Consider the following 15,838-nt stretch of genomic DNA (forward strand, 5'->3'; position numbering starts at 1 on the left):
GTTCCTTTCGGATTTCGGTTTGAATCTAATTCCCTTCGAATTTCAGTATGAATCGAATTCAAGCATGAACGCTAGAAAGATTTAGTACAAGTTTGGTACTTCTTAACTTTAAAAAAAAGGAGGTATGAAAAAAAGCTTCCAGTTTTTTTTGTGTTCGGTAAACTTTTAAAATCAACAATTTTTTCTTCTTACTTTTGAATGAACAAAAAAAAAAAAAACTAAAAAGGTAAAGCAGCAAAATCAGCTTTTTATCATAATACAGAGGTGAACAGTGCCATTAAATAATTTTTTTTTTAAATGGCAACCTTACCCTCTCCTTCTCCTTCATCCTAGTTCTAAACTCCACCCTCCTTTCTCTAGTCGCTCTTTGATGCCGTACTATCCAGATTCACCAACCCATCCCCTCCATCTCTTCTTACTCCCCATATTCGCCGCCCCATCTCTCTCCCAATCCCCACCAAATACACCCATCGCCACGTCGCAGACCATGATCCCAACCCACTCCCTGCTAGATGATAACCCAAATCTCACCCACCCATCCACCACCGCACCTTCCAAAACATGTAATGCCCTGGAAATCGAAATGCAGGAAATAGAAATGGGAGTGAGGATGAAGGTTCCAGATCGCCAGAACTAAAAGAGAAATGCGAAGGGACCAAGGTGGGTGAGGACTTTGAAATTTCTGGAGGGATCATTGATGAAAAATGGAAGAAAAGCCAAAAACATTTTGGCAGAACGAAATATAAAGAAAGAAGAATGAAAAAGCTAGAAAGAAAGGGAAACAAAGACAAAAGAAAAAAAGGAAACAATCATGAACTTTTGGTAGAAAGAAAAAGAAAGAAAGAAAAAGAAAGGAAGAAAAGCCCATAAGTTTTTTTTTTTTGTTGTCATTTTACACAATTACAACTGTTTTAAATAAATATTTATCAAACACTATAACATTGCTCCTTTTTTTTTTTTTTTTTAATATTAAAAGCACTTTTACAATTATCATTACCAAACACTTTACTGATTTATTTCACAGCTTCTTATTCTTACATCACAACATAAAGTTTTTGTTCAAAGCATATCAATACCAAACTAACCTGAGTAGAGATTGCGTTTTGAGAACACAATAAAACGCACAAATCGAGTTCTTAATCAAACCCGAAAAAATGGAAAACGCCTCGCTGTCGTCATTTTTGAAGGACGATTGACCACATCCGGAGTATGAATGCTTTCACCATCGTCTCCCTCACTCGAAAAACAGAACTAAAGCAGCAGATTGCTTGAAGGGTTCAGCAAAAGGTGGTGGAGAATGGTGAATTTGACTCGTTTATCGTGTCTAAAGCAGCAGATAGTTTTGCCGAGCATGGTGCCTGCAAAACTCTGAAGGGTTCAGCTCATGGCTTTTGAGTGGTGTTATGACATTGTAGGGATTGACAACATGCCAAGAAGCTCACTGCGTCGAGCGTTTAGCACATCTTGTCAACAAGAACAACTCATCAAGTTTGTCATAAAAATTTCTTGCATTTTACTTGACATATATAGTCCCGTTCGGGAGTTGAGTTATCAAAATTTCGAGTTAGTTGAGTTCATTTGAGCGAAGTAAATAAATCTTGGAAAGTGGCAGAGGCAAGTTTCCGATTCAATAGAGCAGAACTACGGAATTACACACCAGGGCTAAGTAATCGGACTACGAAAACACTTCTAACAGAGACACGAGCTTACATACATTGACAGGGTTTTTAGCATTTCTAACAAAGGAACCTCATAAAATCCAGAACCACCCGAGAACCGAGCCGCTAACCAAGCCAACTCCAAGGAACACGACCATGACAATGGCAGATAGCTCCGCTTCAGAAGCCGGCACAGTTTTCGGAACAGTCATCATGAGAACACTTGTCAGATACCCATTGGTCAATCCAAGCATAAATGTGAGAACCCCCATTGGAATTTCAGTTTTCAGCCATGGCGGTCCATGGAGGCAAGCGGTGAAGATTGGATAAAATAGGAGCCTTGCAATGCAAGCCAAAGTTGCCCTTTTAATGCTCTTTAGAAGATATACTGCAGTCAATGATTTTCCCACTAAATCTGCAACATTGTACACTGTGATCAGCAAAATAGGATACCAATCTCGAAAAAGATTGGATTCGAGATCTTCGGCAATAAATCCTGGAAAAATCGACAGAGTCACTGTATAGGTTACGAAAATCCCAAAAGCTGGCACGGGGATTTTTCGCGCCACGTCCCAAAATTTTGGTCTTGCGCAATAAGGTTCTTCTTGAGCAAGCCTGCAGTGTTCCTGCATGACTGTCAACCTGTATAACAAGTTGCAGGCGAGGATGCAGCACAGGAGGAACATGGTGCTGACGATGAAGTACAAGTGCGCGCTTGTTTGTAGTCCCTTCGGGGTTTGTGGAAGCATCGCCTTGGTTGAAATCCTCAGCAGAGAAAGTATCACACCTGCCAATACAATCAGAAGTGAGGTTTTCTCAATGTGTCCTATTTTTATACATTATGTATTTAAGAAAGACATGACGTCCTGCACGGATCAGAACAATGTTGGATTGGAAATGTAAAGCATGAAGGCGTAAATTTGTGTACGTAGTTTATAGTTACCTGAAGAAGCGGTTCCTGCAAAAACAGCTTGCATGTATTTTTTCGGAAGCTTGCCGGCGGATCCCATCAAGCTTCCTCCTACCAAGCCATCAGCTAAGCCACACACTACAACTGATGCAACTGTCACGCCATAACCTGCATTAGCTCTCCCACTACCCAACGCAGAACTGTGCGAAAGCCAGTCTGTAATTGGAGCCACCATTAACGAGAGAACAAACAGAGAAAATCCCAAGTTGAGTCTCAGCCTAGGACTCATCTTCTCCCACCAGCCACTCCATGTCATCATCACGAGCAATACGAGTACCGAAGAACTCATGTAAGCGACAGAGAAGACCTTCTCGACATGCTTGGTGGGATAGAGATGCCCGAAATAATCAACGGCGGTGATGAATGCATTCCAAGGAAGCAAATTGCCTGCTCCCAGCAAGAAATGAATAATGTAAGCAATCTTGTAAGCATCTCTTGGCTGGGCTTGATATTCAACACCCTTTACTCCACCTTCCATTTTTGTAGCTCTAGATGGCCTATTGGCCTGCGTCGGATCTTATAATACACCATTTTAAGGCAAGATTAAACATCGCAAAGTGATTTTTGACAAGATAGGAATCTCCAAATCTCGATAGATCCTAGCTCTGGCTAAACTGAGCCAGTTAGGACGTGATGAGAGAGATAAACACATGGTTGTATAAACTTGGTGATATGATTGATAGAGTTACGTGCTTGATTTGATTGATAGATCTGGAATCAGCATCAATGTGGCTATCTCATTCATGTATCACGTAGGGAAGATAATTATGCTGAGTAGGGACATCAATGGATGGGTGGTATTACAAGTACATGAAATTTCACATCAAATGGAAATTCATTGGAGGAGAGCCAAAACCTGTTTCTGTCAAGAGACTTTAAGAGTGATCATTCTATTGACCGATGTTAAATGTGAAATGAAAGAAGAGGGACCTATATGTGTGTCCCCTGTGTCACATTTGGTTGGTTTCGATTAGCCATCAACGAACTGGATTCTCTTCTTCTCTACTGTCAGGGATTCATATTCACTGGTGAAATGAAATCGATCATCTTTCGAGTTCCACTATCTGTTGCTGTTATTCTTGATGCTTCTGTACACAAGTGGCAGAACATAGTGCTACTCAGAGATCACCATTGATCCTACACTTACATATCCATTCGTACAATTTGATGCAGCAAACGCAAAATATATTGATAATTAGGCATGTTTGAGACGGTTTATGCAAGAGTTAAAAGAGCGGTATCTGACAACCAAAAAATTGCTTCTGGCTATGTTTAGAAGAAAAACTTAAAAACAATAGCTTATGGATCATAGAATCTCATCTGACTATGTTAGATGATTCTCGAGGAAGACCTCTTCCCAACAAAACCATTGCTAGTAATAACGCTTATGAGTGAAAGTGCTTCTTCTAGAAGCAATAACAAATGGTCTTTCCACTAATCATAAACTCTGCAAACATATTGTTTAAGACATGTCTTGTTCTAAATGGGTACCAAACGACCATCTCTAAAGTCACTACAATTATAATAAAAAGTGTACTATAAACAGGAACCATATGCAGTATTTGATGGCACATTTAAGAAAGAATAATGCTTGGATGCTGAAAGAAGAGCAGCAAGTTTTTCTAAAATGAACAAATGCCCAATCATAACTCGACACGTGATAAAATGATTATAGAATTGAAAACTTGAACCAACATCACTCCAACAAATGAACTTGTCCATTTTCAATAGAGTTTTTGACAGAATTCGCTGTTTTTCTTTCAAACACCCAAGCATTATTCTTTGAGAAAAAAGATGCTTTGCTAGTACCTCAAAAAAGATGCTCTGCCAATGGTACAACCATTATTAGGGTTCAATTATACACTTCACTTTGCTTGTTAATGTACACACTTGACTAGATGTTGACTTTGAGTTCAAGGTTTTTTCACGCTTCATCTTTCTTCTTCCAGAAAGTGAGAGGGAGGGAGATGGGAGTGGTGTACCATTAAAGAGTAAAAAGCCATTGAGATTTGAGGTATATTTAGATACCAATAATGTAACACTTGAAAGGAAAGCTTTTGAGTTCTCGGCATCAAATTTGCAGAAAAAAAATAAAAAAGATTCTTCTTTGCATATTTAGATGGTTGTGATTCACTTCCTCCTCAAAGTAGTATGTGACTGATTTGCTAAACTTCGTGCTTGAGGTCAGAATCGTTTATGTTGTAAATTATTTTGCAACGATTATCTATGTAAAAAATTAATTAAAAATAAGGTCATTTAGTTAATTAATTGTAGCAAATAGATAGATGGTTTGTAATTTTTTTTACTGGATTTGTGCATATGTTTTAAACAGTTTGATGACTAAAAAAAATCTCATTTTATACTTTTTTTTTTTGTAGAAATGATCTTTACTGAATAATTATAGTATGAACGATTTTGATTATAGGCATAAAATTCCGAAAACCAAACACGAAGTATCTTGAGAAGAAACACGTCCTCAATCTTAAGGAGCCAAGTTAATTCCATATTATGTAATAGGAAAAATCAAACAGTGATACATAAAAATCTTGTTCCTTTATTTCTTGTAAAGGAAAAGATATTTGGGCAAATATTCTTTTTGTTCACCACAATCAACCCATAAGGTAGAGTGGTAGACGTATTTTTGAGATGGATGAGCATTTAGATCTCGCTAAGCGGAGGATTTCTTGAATGGGAGAGCAACTTTTATAGTAAGGTGACGTCAAGAGATAATATATTGTCATGTGACAATAAATTTACACAGAGCATGATATTATTAACATAAAATGTCACAATAACAATATGTTCGTCCTACTAAAATAATTCTGTACCCCTATCTTGGACTTCATTATTCATCTTTTTTCTATTTCAGGTACGTAACATAGGGGTGGGTTTGAAAAAACCAAAGAAAAAAAAAAACCAAACCGAATATTGAAACTGAAAAAAAAAAACTGAATATAACCAAATTAAATATATTAATTCTATTTATTTATTTACTATTGAGTGTTGATATTCCAAGTCCAATTTTAAATTTAAACCCAAGTTTTAGGGAAAACTTGATATAGGTCCAATTTTTTGAGCCAATAGTAGGAATAGTCCAATTTATTAAAATAAGTTTAATTCCTTAAATCTTATTATTTTATTATCAATAATTATCTCTTAAATGATAAGATTTATTATAAAAATCAACTTTCTTCCTAATTATCTCTTTGATTATTTATTTATTTTGTTCTTTCTTGTTCTTTATCCCGTTTTAAACCCCATTTATAGATTTTAGTTTTTATTTTTATAATCAACCTATATCGTAGGTGTCACATCCCGGCTCGGGGGGACCACTTCCCCAGCCTGTTCCACCACCGTAGCACGATATTGTCCGCTTTGGGCCCCGACCACGCCCTCACGATTTTGTTTTTGGGAACTCACACGAGAACTTCCCGATGAGTCACCCATCTTGGGAATGCTCTCGCACGCTACTCGCTCAACTTCGAAGTTCCCATGGAACACGAAGCTAGTGAGCTCCCAAAAGGCCTCGTGCTAGGTAGGGATAGAAATATACATATAAGGATCACTCCCTTGGGCGATGTCGGATGTCACAATTCACCACCCTTAGGGGCTCGACGTCCTCGTCGGCACACACGCGACCAGGGTTATGCTCTGAGATACCAAATTGTCACATCCTGGACCGGAGGGACCACTTCCTGAGCCCGCTCCACCACTGTAGCACGATATTGTCCGCTTTGGGCCCCGACCACGCCCTCACGATTTTGTTTCTGGGAACTTACATGAGAACTTCCTGATGGGTCACGGGAACTTACACGAGAACTTCCCGATGGGTCACCCATCCTGGGAATGCTCTCGCGCGCTACTCGCTTAACTTCGGAGTTCCCATGTAACCCGAAGCCAGTGAGCTCCCAAAGGGCCTCGTGCTAGGTAGGGATGAGAATATACATATAAGTATCACTCCCCTGGGCGATGTGGGATGTCACAATAGGTTAATTATATTTATCTACCTATATGACATATTCTTTTTTATAATCAAGTAAGATTCATGTGTCTTGTTTGTAGATGTATTATGTTTTTTCTACCTTTTAGTTAAGTTTCATATCTTACTTATAGGTATGATATACATTCATATATTTGTTACTTTAAGTTAGGGTATAATGATTTGCAGATAGATTTATGTCAATATATTATTTTTTTTGCTATAAGATATTAATTATATTTTTTGGGGTTGAAAATTCATAATATTAGAAGATTTTAATTGATTTTTAATATTTTTAGAAAATATAAAATGAGCATTAAAAAAATAAATACATATATTTAGGTAATTAGACCCACTTCTAAAAATCATCTATATTTTTGGACCTGAATCTAAAAGCCCAATTTATTTTAAACCAACCGTTAACGTATAAAGTTCTTTTTTTTCTCCCCACCCGACCCTCATCTTTCCTCCCTTTTTTTTTTCTCCCCTGTATCTTCTTGTTTTGGTTTTGTCCTGCATCTTCTTTCTCTTTCTCTTTTTTTTTTTTTATTCCTTTACTTTTGTTTGAAATGGAAAAACTAAAAGTAAAGTTGTAGAGCATAAACCAATTTTTAGATTTAAAAAAATTTAGTTTTATAGGAAAACTGAACTAAACGAAATCGAACCAAATTAAACTGAACTGAATCAAAAAAAAAAAAAAAAAAAAACTGAACAGAAATTTCAATTTAGTTTTCACTTTCGAAAGAAACTCGAACCGATTGGAACCGAACACACCTCTAACATATGTCAGCTTAAATGTTAAAAACGAAGAACATTTGAACAATTAACTAAAAATAAATAAAAAAATAAAAAAAGAAACGGCACCGTCTAAGGTGTGCTTCTACATTGGCATGCAATAGTTCCATACCCAAAAAAAAAAAAAAAAAAAAAAAAATCCAAAAAGAAAAAGAAAAAGAAAAAAAAAAAAAAAAAAGTTTCCGAGTTTCCGCTTCTCATCAGAGAGTCCACAAAGAACAAGGGAAGAACAGTGCTAGTCAAAAATCGAGAGTTCCACATCGGATCCAGCACAAGCTCACACAGAGAGGAACAAGGAAGATAGTGAGAGAGAGAGAGAGAGACGAATGGAGGCCGGCACCGAAACGGCGCGTTCCGCAGGGCTGTACGGAGAGAGAGGTGCGGGAGGGAAGCTGAGGAAGCCACCGTCTCGAAAGCCGAATACGACGCCGTATTCCCGTCCGCCTTCGAACCAAGCCGCGCGGGGACCGCGGCGGTGGCTGTCGGGTATTGTCGATCCGGCTTATCGGCTGATATCTGGAGGCGCCACTCGACTCTTCCCCTCTTTCTTCTCCAAATCGAATTCCCTCAATGCCCTAACTCCGCCCATTGCCCAGCATCACGGTCAGCCCCAATTCTCTTCCTGTTAGGGTTTTGGACTTTTTGTTCCTTACTTTTTTGGGAATTTATTGGTGTTTTGGTAAATAAAGTTTATTACTTTGTAATTGGATTGACTAAAAGCATTGATTTTTTATGCTTTTTGATGCATTGATTGGATTGCTCCTTTGGTTTTGTTGAATTGATTGGATTTAGTAGTCACTTTATGTTGTTTTTGAGTACCCTTTTACTGATTACTGGTTAACATTGTGGATTAGTCTTTGGATTTTAACTCAATGAGTTATTCTGGAGCAGATGAGCAGCACATGGAGACGGAACAAAATGCTATCGCTGATCGTGAGGACAATTCCGAGTTCAATGTGAGGCCTTTTTTCATTTAATACAACAGTCCACACGGGGTGTATTTGTGTATACGTAGTAACTTCAGTTTCTGTTTCTCAAGTCACTTTGTGCTTTAGTTTCGGTCATAGTATAACTGTTGTAATTTTGTCGGGCTGCGCATGCGACTGTTTTCATATATACGCGATTCTTTCATGCAAAATCTTGTTTATGTGGCATTAACAAGCATTCGAATTCAGATTCATTACCTTTTCATCTGTTATGTTATGTGGTGATAGGTATAAGATTCAGTTTCTCTTTGTTTTTTCTTCTTGTGGTAAATATCAAGTACCATTAATTTAGATTATCTTCTGACTGATTTAGACAGACCTAGTTTTTCACTATTTTGTGTGGTCTTCTTGACAGCTACGGATAGCTATGTCTTTAATTGTGTATGATTTTTTCCCAGCCATCAAAATCATTTCTTATATTCAATTCTTCGTCGGCGTTTATCTTTGCAGAATGGGATATCCATAATAACTGAAATAGCAGGCCCTAGCGAAACAGCCGATGGATTAAAAAGTCGTTCGGAATTTGAAGGGAATAAGAAGGGTGACCAGTCTGAGTCTGAGGATATTGGACTTTCTGAAATTGAGCAGCTATTGAAGGGGAAAAAGTTTTCTAGGCAAGTCATGCATGTGATGTATTTCTTCCATTTATGATTATAGCTATGCATAAAACATCGATTTTCTAATAGTTTGCCACTAAGATGCTAATGAGTCAAAGTGGTGGAACTTAGTTTTGGTTTAAATGAGTGCTTCTTGTTAATGTTTATAAAGTAGTTTCTTATATGAAAAAGTGTGAATAAAGCGGTTGCTTTCCCACATAGATTGCATTAATGAATAATGGAGAAACCTGTTTCTGATATCAAAACAGTGTATCAGATTCCACCACTATAATTGACCGAAATTCAAGTTTCTCTTCCATTTAAAGATCAGGTTGGAATTTTATTCACTGCGGACACCCATGCATTCAGTCATGGTCTTAAAATGCATTATCTTACCAGTCTTTTCTTGCCCTCTCTAAGCGCACTCCATCTTTTTCCAGGAATGAAGTCAATCACTTGATGGAAATTATACATTCGAGGAGGGCTGTTGAACTTCCTAATGTGGATCACAAAAAGAAAAAACAAAGCTTTAGTGCTGCTGAAAAAGCCAAGTGGCCTGTAATTACAGATGATATTCCGAAGTCATCTGAAGAAAAGCAGGAAGACTTGAATAAAGCTATTTGGGCAACCTCAGCCCCTCTACCACAGTCAGCTGTGAGTGTCAATATCAACTTGCTCTGTTTATTGTGACATGTCATCAGGCAGAATCAATTCTGTTACGCATTTACATTTATGTGAAATTGTGAAATTGCACAATCTGTTTTCATTCTGTTTGAGTCTGCATATCCGTGAAAGGGAATTTTTTGTTTTTTCTTATAGAAGTTACCAACATATTTGGCAGGTAAGTATTAACTTTTTAATACACTGAATTATTTTTCTTCTTTTTTTTTTTCTTTTTTTTTTCTTTTTAATATTTGTGGATTGTAGTTCACTTATATTCTTAGATGACTCTATTATTTCTCTTAAAATTTTCAGATGCGAGATCAAGTTGGTGCTTCACCTGTTGATATTGCAAGAGCATTTATGGGAAGCAGAACATCAGAAATTGATCCTTCGTCTAAGAATGCAGTGTCAAAAGATGAAATGGCCACACTGCATGGCGATGAGTTCTCTTCCAAACCATTTCTTCCAACACTGTCTAAACCATCGGCATGCTGGCCTGGTTCTATGGTACAGGATCAACGTGATTATTCAACTCCACAGACTGAAAGAGGCAGATTTGGCCTTCATAATCTTCCTCGAACTCCTTATTCTAGAACTATCTTTTCAAAATCCAAATCCAAGGTATGTTAAAGGTCTTGATACTTGTTTTGATTTCTGACATTTTGATTCTAGTAGACACACTTTGTGCTTCAGATGGTAATTTTTCTTTATTGCATGTCATCAGTTAACTCAATTACAAGGTGGTAATGACAAAGCCCCAAGAATTGTATTTACTCCATTGAAACAATCGCATACTCCTATATATGGGAAGGTAAATTTACATATCAGTGATCATTGCCAATGGTTACATTACAAGTATTGTTGATTACTCAGTTTAGGAAATTGATTTCAAGTTAGATTTTGGCATCACAGAACGTGTTTGTTGCTGTAGTTGCCAGTTCACGTGTGCAAATAGTTTTTCGATATCCAGCATACATTTATAATCGAGTTTAATATGTAATTTTGCATGATAATTGACGTTCTTATAATCATGTTTTTGGCCTCAACTTGATTGTTTATGTCTTTGTGTTTCAATGCATTGGTGAAGCCAAGGGGTGATACATTGGATGGTGGCTTTGGATCAGCTGGACCAATTCGCAGGTTACGACATAAATCTGCTGCGCAAACTCCTGCTACAGGATCTCCTTATGTCCGTTCCTCTTCATTTGGGCCTTCACGGGTGGAGAACTCCAGTGCTACCAAAGGCTTCTTGCCTGCCACGAAGAATTTTGAACTTGGAGGATTAAGTGGGAACTCCCAAACCCAATCATCACACAGGAAGTCTTCCAGCTTTGGTGTGCCAAGTGTTCATCCAGAGTCTAGTCATATTGCTAGGACAATCTTGGAGCACATTGATAGAAACCCGCCCACTCCTAAAGAGAAGTCAGAAGAGTTAAAGCTAGCCTTTGCATGGAAGAAAACCCCGTCTTCTGGTGTTTCTTCAGTCAACCAGAATGGACATGATAGCTTACCACTTGTAGGAGGGTTCAATTCTCGTAAGCTCATAAGTCAAGATTACCAGAAAAATGCTGACAAGGGAAATTCTCTGTTTAAGATTCCACCTGTGCAGAACACTACAAAAGCCATTGCTGTTGCAAACAATATCCCTGCTGGTGATGGGAGGGATGGAAGATCTCTGAACAAGATTACGCATGAGGTGTTTATTCCTTACCCATTGTCTCAAAAGCAATATTGCCTTATGGTGCTAGTCTGCTAGAGCTATACGAACATAACAGAAATAGATCTAACTAAACTAATTTGCAGGATTTTTCGAAGTTTGCTTCATCTGGCTCTGAGGTACTAGATCAACAAAAGAAGCCTGCATCTCAATCTTCAGGGGCTAAACGTGTGTTTCCTTCTATATCCGTTGACAAGCCCGAATCAAAATGGACATTTTCTTCTGGTAGTAGCTCTGGCTTCAGTTTCCCTGTCTCTGCATCGTCTGAAGTGTTTTCTGAACTACCAACACCATCCTTTATACCAACTTTCCTGGCAAGCAGTCAGCATCAGTCCAATGAAGATGTATACGCTGTTCCTACTTACGATTTTGGATCCAAGAAGTCAGATCCCCTTGTGTTTGCATTCCCTTCTACAAGTGCGGAAATTCAGAACGATGCTTCAGATATTAAGTTCAGTTTTGGATCAGATGAGCCGAAGTTGTCTTTCGGTTCAATAGGCAAAGACGCCATCTGTTATTAACTAATAAGAAGGCACATTAGCATTTCTTTTCGAGTATAGGTTTAAGATTTTCGCAAGGGTTTTGTCTACCTAAACCCATGCCTCATTTTACCTTGGAATTGGAGTGAAATTGCAGGACAAGTAGTTTAGTAGTGAGTTTGAATTTCCCTTACTCAAATAGTCCTATTGGGAATGAATTGGTGGGTTTTGGCTAATTTTCCTTGTTTGCTTATACCCCTACTTGTTTACTACTTTTAGAGCACTTCCACACCGTAGGGCAATAATTGCCCGGCCAATTAGGTTGCCTATTGTATTTGTGAATGGTAAATCCTCAAGTACATCTCTCCTCTATAGTAGCAACAGCGGTGGCAGCCTCGCTTCATTCCTCGACCTTCACTTCAAACCGCAACTCACCATGGAACCCGACCTCGATTCGTTCCTCAACTCGCACCTTAATTCATCCGCCTCATCGTCCTCGCCCTCCTTCGTTATCCACCGCATCAATTCCCTTCCCAAACCACCACAACAGCTAAACGATGCCGTATCCGTCCCCATTGTTAAACCTGAGGATTAAAGGGCGGTCGGGCCGGGAGGGTTTCAAAGCCGTCTCCATGGTTGCTCGGAGGCATGAGAACATGGTTGAATGTGACTACTGTCGCGTATTATTGTTTGCCCAAGAGTTAGCTGGTATGCCCCTATTAGTATCTCCCTTATCCCGTAACATGTGATATGAGAGATAGTAATAGAAGGATATGCTATGGGTTATCTGTTAGAATCTCTCCAACATGATAGTCGATTGGTGTTTTGAAATCCATGAGTCCTACTATAAATTAACATACATGGTACATTAACTTTTCAATGGTTTAGACTAAATTTTTCTTCAATTCTCGAGCGTGTATCTGATTGTTAATTTCAGCAATATGCTATACATTTGCTGTCCTTAATTAGAGTTTTCGAACCGCGCAGCAGTGTAAATGTAATATATACTTAACAACACGTAGAAGGGCATTTAATTTGATGTGGTGAGAGAGCCAGCGCATGGATCAGCCTCTGCAGAAGCATAGAGAGTCGTAATGTCGTATGATGTTTTAATTTCAAAAGTCAGCGTAATTGATGAATGTCCTTCAAATGGTCCTGCGTTTCGTCGCTCATCCTGTTTCTTTTATGATATGATTGAACAATCAACATGCATACATGGTAGGTGAATTGAAGCACTCATGACTCACAACTGTGTGTACATTACCTACATATAAAGATAAGTTATATATGCTAGCATGCATCAGTTGGCTTAAGAGTGCATGTGGGTTGTTGATGCGTTCAGAAACTCACTGACATCAACGACCTACAATCACTTGCATATGTGTGATGAATTGTGTTGTGGCTCGTGAACGACTGTGGTCCGGTGATGCGGGAAACCCACTCTGCATGAACGATCCACATTCACTCTCGTATGTGTGGACGAGTGATGCTAGGGTTTCCGACAAACGTACTTGTCACAATTTGTCACCACAAACATTGGACAAATGGGAGATGGAGAATTTATTGTAATGAACAAATGCACTCCAGACACAGAACATGATGCCGTAGGAATCACATGTTGCCTCGGTTTTTTGTATTGAAGAAACTTTAGTCGTCTTTAGCCTTCTCTCCTCTCTCTATCATTTTCAGCTTACCAGCCAGTCACTCACCCTGTGGGGCCCACCTTCGTGATCATCATGAACCTCATGATATGGTATGGGGCCCCGCGGCACGTAAATTAGGGTTGGAAACCCCTCCCTTCGGAGGACACCAACATTCCAAACGAGGGAGAGAGAGAGAGAGAGAGCGGAAGGGAAGGGGGGGGGGGGGGGGGGGGGGGAGAAGTCAGAGGTGAAATGACAATGAAATGAGATGAATGCTTAACAGGCATGAAATTGACGTTTCAGATTCTAAATGTCAGAAATGTGGGAGGGCGTCAGAGCTGAGCGGCAGCCTGTCAGCCGTATTACTCTGCCCACCCCACCGCCACCAGCTCCGCCATATTGTACTATATAATATATATATATATATATTTCCCGTTCCCTTCTTTTACCAAAAAAAAAAAAAAAGGAAAAATGAAAACTTGCCAGCTTGTGGAAATCTACCGTAACCCACTTCAAGATCCGCAGGACATCCAATGGTCCCCTCCTCAATATCTACCACCCCAACCCTAGATATTTCACTCCCTTCTTCTAAATTTTCTTAAATTGGACTCGTCAGTATCACTACACAATCTAGTAATACCATTATTCTTCACTTATAATACGAGGTATCTCAAGTTCGACTTTCATGATTGACGAGTTCGATACTTAATTATAGTTAGTCCGAACTCTAACCCCTTAATGTCGCCTGTATGAAAAGCTAGCTTATCAAACGAGTCATTCTTCATCCGTGCAAATAATGGTTGCAAATATAACTCATCAAAATATAAAAAGAAAAGTTTTTTCACATGTGTCAAACTGTATAATTACCACGAACATAAAAATTCCAACTTTCAAAGATAAAACTCAGTATTATTGACTAAATAAGATCAAAGTTGGAAGCAACTCCTTGAAGAAATTAAATAAGAAATTTTTTTAAAGTGCTTCCTGATCTTTAGTGCTTTTGTAATGGATTCCCCTGGAGGTATCAAAGAAAAATGGGAATCGTTCAGAACCAAAATGGTGGTCCATGAATTCCTTTTCACAGAGGGTCATGATATTTATGAGTTGCAGTCCATGCTTGGACAGACAATGGCTTTTCTTAGATATTTGCCTTCTTTTAATTTTGAAAGAAGAAAAAATGAAGGGAAATAATACCTTTTAATTTCTCTTTCCCCATCATCACATTACATGCAATAATTCAGCAGGAAATTTGGACAAATTATATAAAGTCCTGGTAGCTTTAGCTTGTTGATATGCTTGCTGCACGGTTGGAATTAATAACTTTCAGGTGTGTGCGTGTGTATATATATGTGCGGTATATATGTGCGTGTGTATATATATATATGTGTGCGTGTGTGTGTATATATATTAGCAGACTTACCCTTTTCCCTTCCATGGAATTTTACTCTCAAACCATGTGTCTTCAACCAAGGGTACAATAGGGACACGTGTGCGTTTGTACATATATAAAGTGGTTTTTGCAGGAAAAGGATTCTGATCTTTTTTTGGGAATCTTAAGGATCCAGTAATCGTGACCGTTCATTGTATATTGTACGGTCAGAAATCATTTCAAAATTTAAAATTAAATATAAATAGTACGTAACAAAAACTGATCGCATGATGTATGATAAACGATTACAATCACGAAATCTCTTAGATTCATAGAAAAATGATCCGGCGAGGGTCCCAGAAAAAGCTTTGGCCTTTTCCGTTTTTGCAGATGATGACTAACTATTAGGTCTAGCTGCAGTGAAACATAATCATTACTTTTAGGGCTAAACTACAATTAATCATATACCCTTTATACTTCAATTTTCTCACATATTTCTTCTTAAAGTTTTGAAAGTGTAGCAATATATATCTTGTCTAATAAATTATTTGAATTTTTGTTAAATTCACAACATGGTGCGCAAGAAATCCGTAATTAGGTAAATTGATACAATTTTAAAACTTTAGAGGACAACTCCCATTTTGAAAATCACCTCACCTTTGGAAGTGTAAATTGTAGTAAGCCCTCAAGTTCACTTCAAAAGAAAGAAGTAGTTTACATGGATGAGTTTAGTTTTGAATAAATAATTGATGAGGTTTACACATTTTCGTTTGTAAGCCAAGCTAAAGAAAAAAAAAAGAGTAAAACCCTCTTTGTATTGTAAGTTTGAGATATATACCATTATACCAAGGAGGAGGATTGGAGAATGTGTTTATAAATCTTGGACATGGGATTCTTAAACTTGTTAAAACTATTATTTCTTTTTTTTTTCTTTCCTAAAGTGAGCGTGACCAATTGCATATTTTATTTGTGAATAATGTTAG

General features: G+C 38.1%; 2 protein-coding genes across 2 annotated transcripts; one reads left to right on the plus strand and one right to left on the minus strand.

The window, feature by feature from the left end:
- Positions 1-1,606: 1,606 nt before the first annotated feature.
- Positions 1,607-3,223, minus strand: LOC137749009 (equilibrative nucleotide transporter 8). The gene is made up of 2 exons (XM_068489189.2): positions 2,602-3,223; positions 1,607-2,445 (listed from the first exon to the last, which is right to left on the minus strand). Exons 1-2 carry the CDS (start codon positions 3,104-3,106, stop codon positions 1,751-1,753), a joined length of 1,200 nt encoding a protein of 399 aa, XP_068345290.2. The 5' UTR covers positions 3,107-3,223; the 3' UTR covers positions 1,607-1,750.
- A 4,279-nt stretch (positions 3,224-7,502) lies between these two features.
- Positions 7,503-12,079, plus strand: LOC137747486 (uncharacterized). The gene is made up of 8 exons (XM_068487601.2): positions 7,503-8,005; positions 8,294-8,358; positions 8,839-9,002; positions 9,425-9,638; positions 9,960-10,268; positions 10,372-10,458; positions 10,735-11,343; positions 11,451-12,079. Exons 1-8 carry the CDS (start codon positions 7,729-7,731, stop codon positions 11,883-11,885), a joined length of 2,160 nt encoding a protein of 719 aa, XP_068343702.2. The 5' UTR covers positions 7,503-7,728; the 3' UTR covers positions 11,886-12,079.
- The last annotated feature ends 3,759 nt before the right edge of the window (positions 12,080-15,838 follow it).

Source organism: Pyrus communis, chromosome 2 (genome assembly GCF_041283825.1).
Source record: "Pyrus communis isolate YQ-2024b chromosome 2, ASM4128382v1, whole genome shotgun sequence".
Taxonomy (NCBI): Eukaryota; Viridiplantae; Streptophyta; class Magnoliopsida; order Rosales; family Rosaceae; genus Pyrus; species Pyrus communis.

Coding starts and splice junctions, on each gene's coding strand:
- LOC137749009 (XM_068489189.2), bottom strand. CDS start 3,106: ATGGAAGGTGGAGTAAAGGGTGTTGAATATCAAGCCCAGCCAAGAGAT. Junction 2,446..2,601: donor TGCAGGAACCGCTTCTTCAG/GTAACTATAAAC, acceptor TTGTATTGGCAG/GTGTGATACTTTCTCTGCTG.
- LOC137747486 (XM_068487601.2), top strand. CDS start 7,729: ATGGAGGCCGGCACCGAAACGGCGCGTTCCGCAGGGCTGTACGGAGAG. Junction 9,639..9,959: donor CCCCTCTACCACAGTCAGCT/GTGAGTGTCAAT, acceptor TAAAATTTTCAG/ATGCGAGATCAAGTTGGTGC. Junction 10,269..10,371: donor TTTCAAAATCCAAATCCAAG/GTATGTTAAAGG, acceptor GCATGTCATCAG/TTAACTCAATTACAAGGTGG.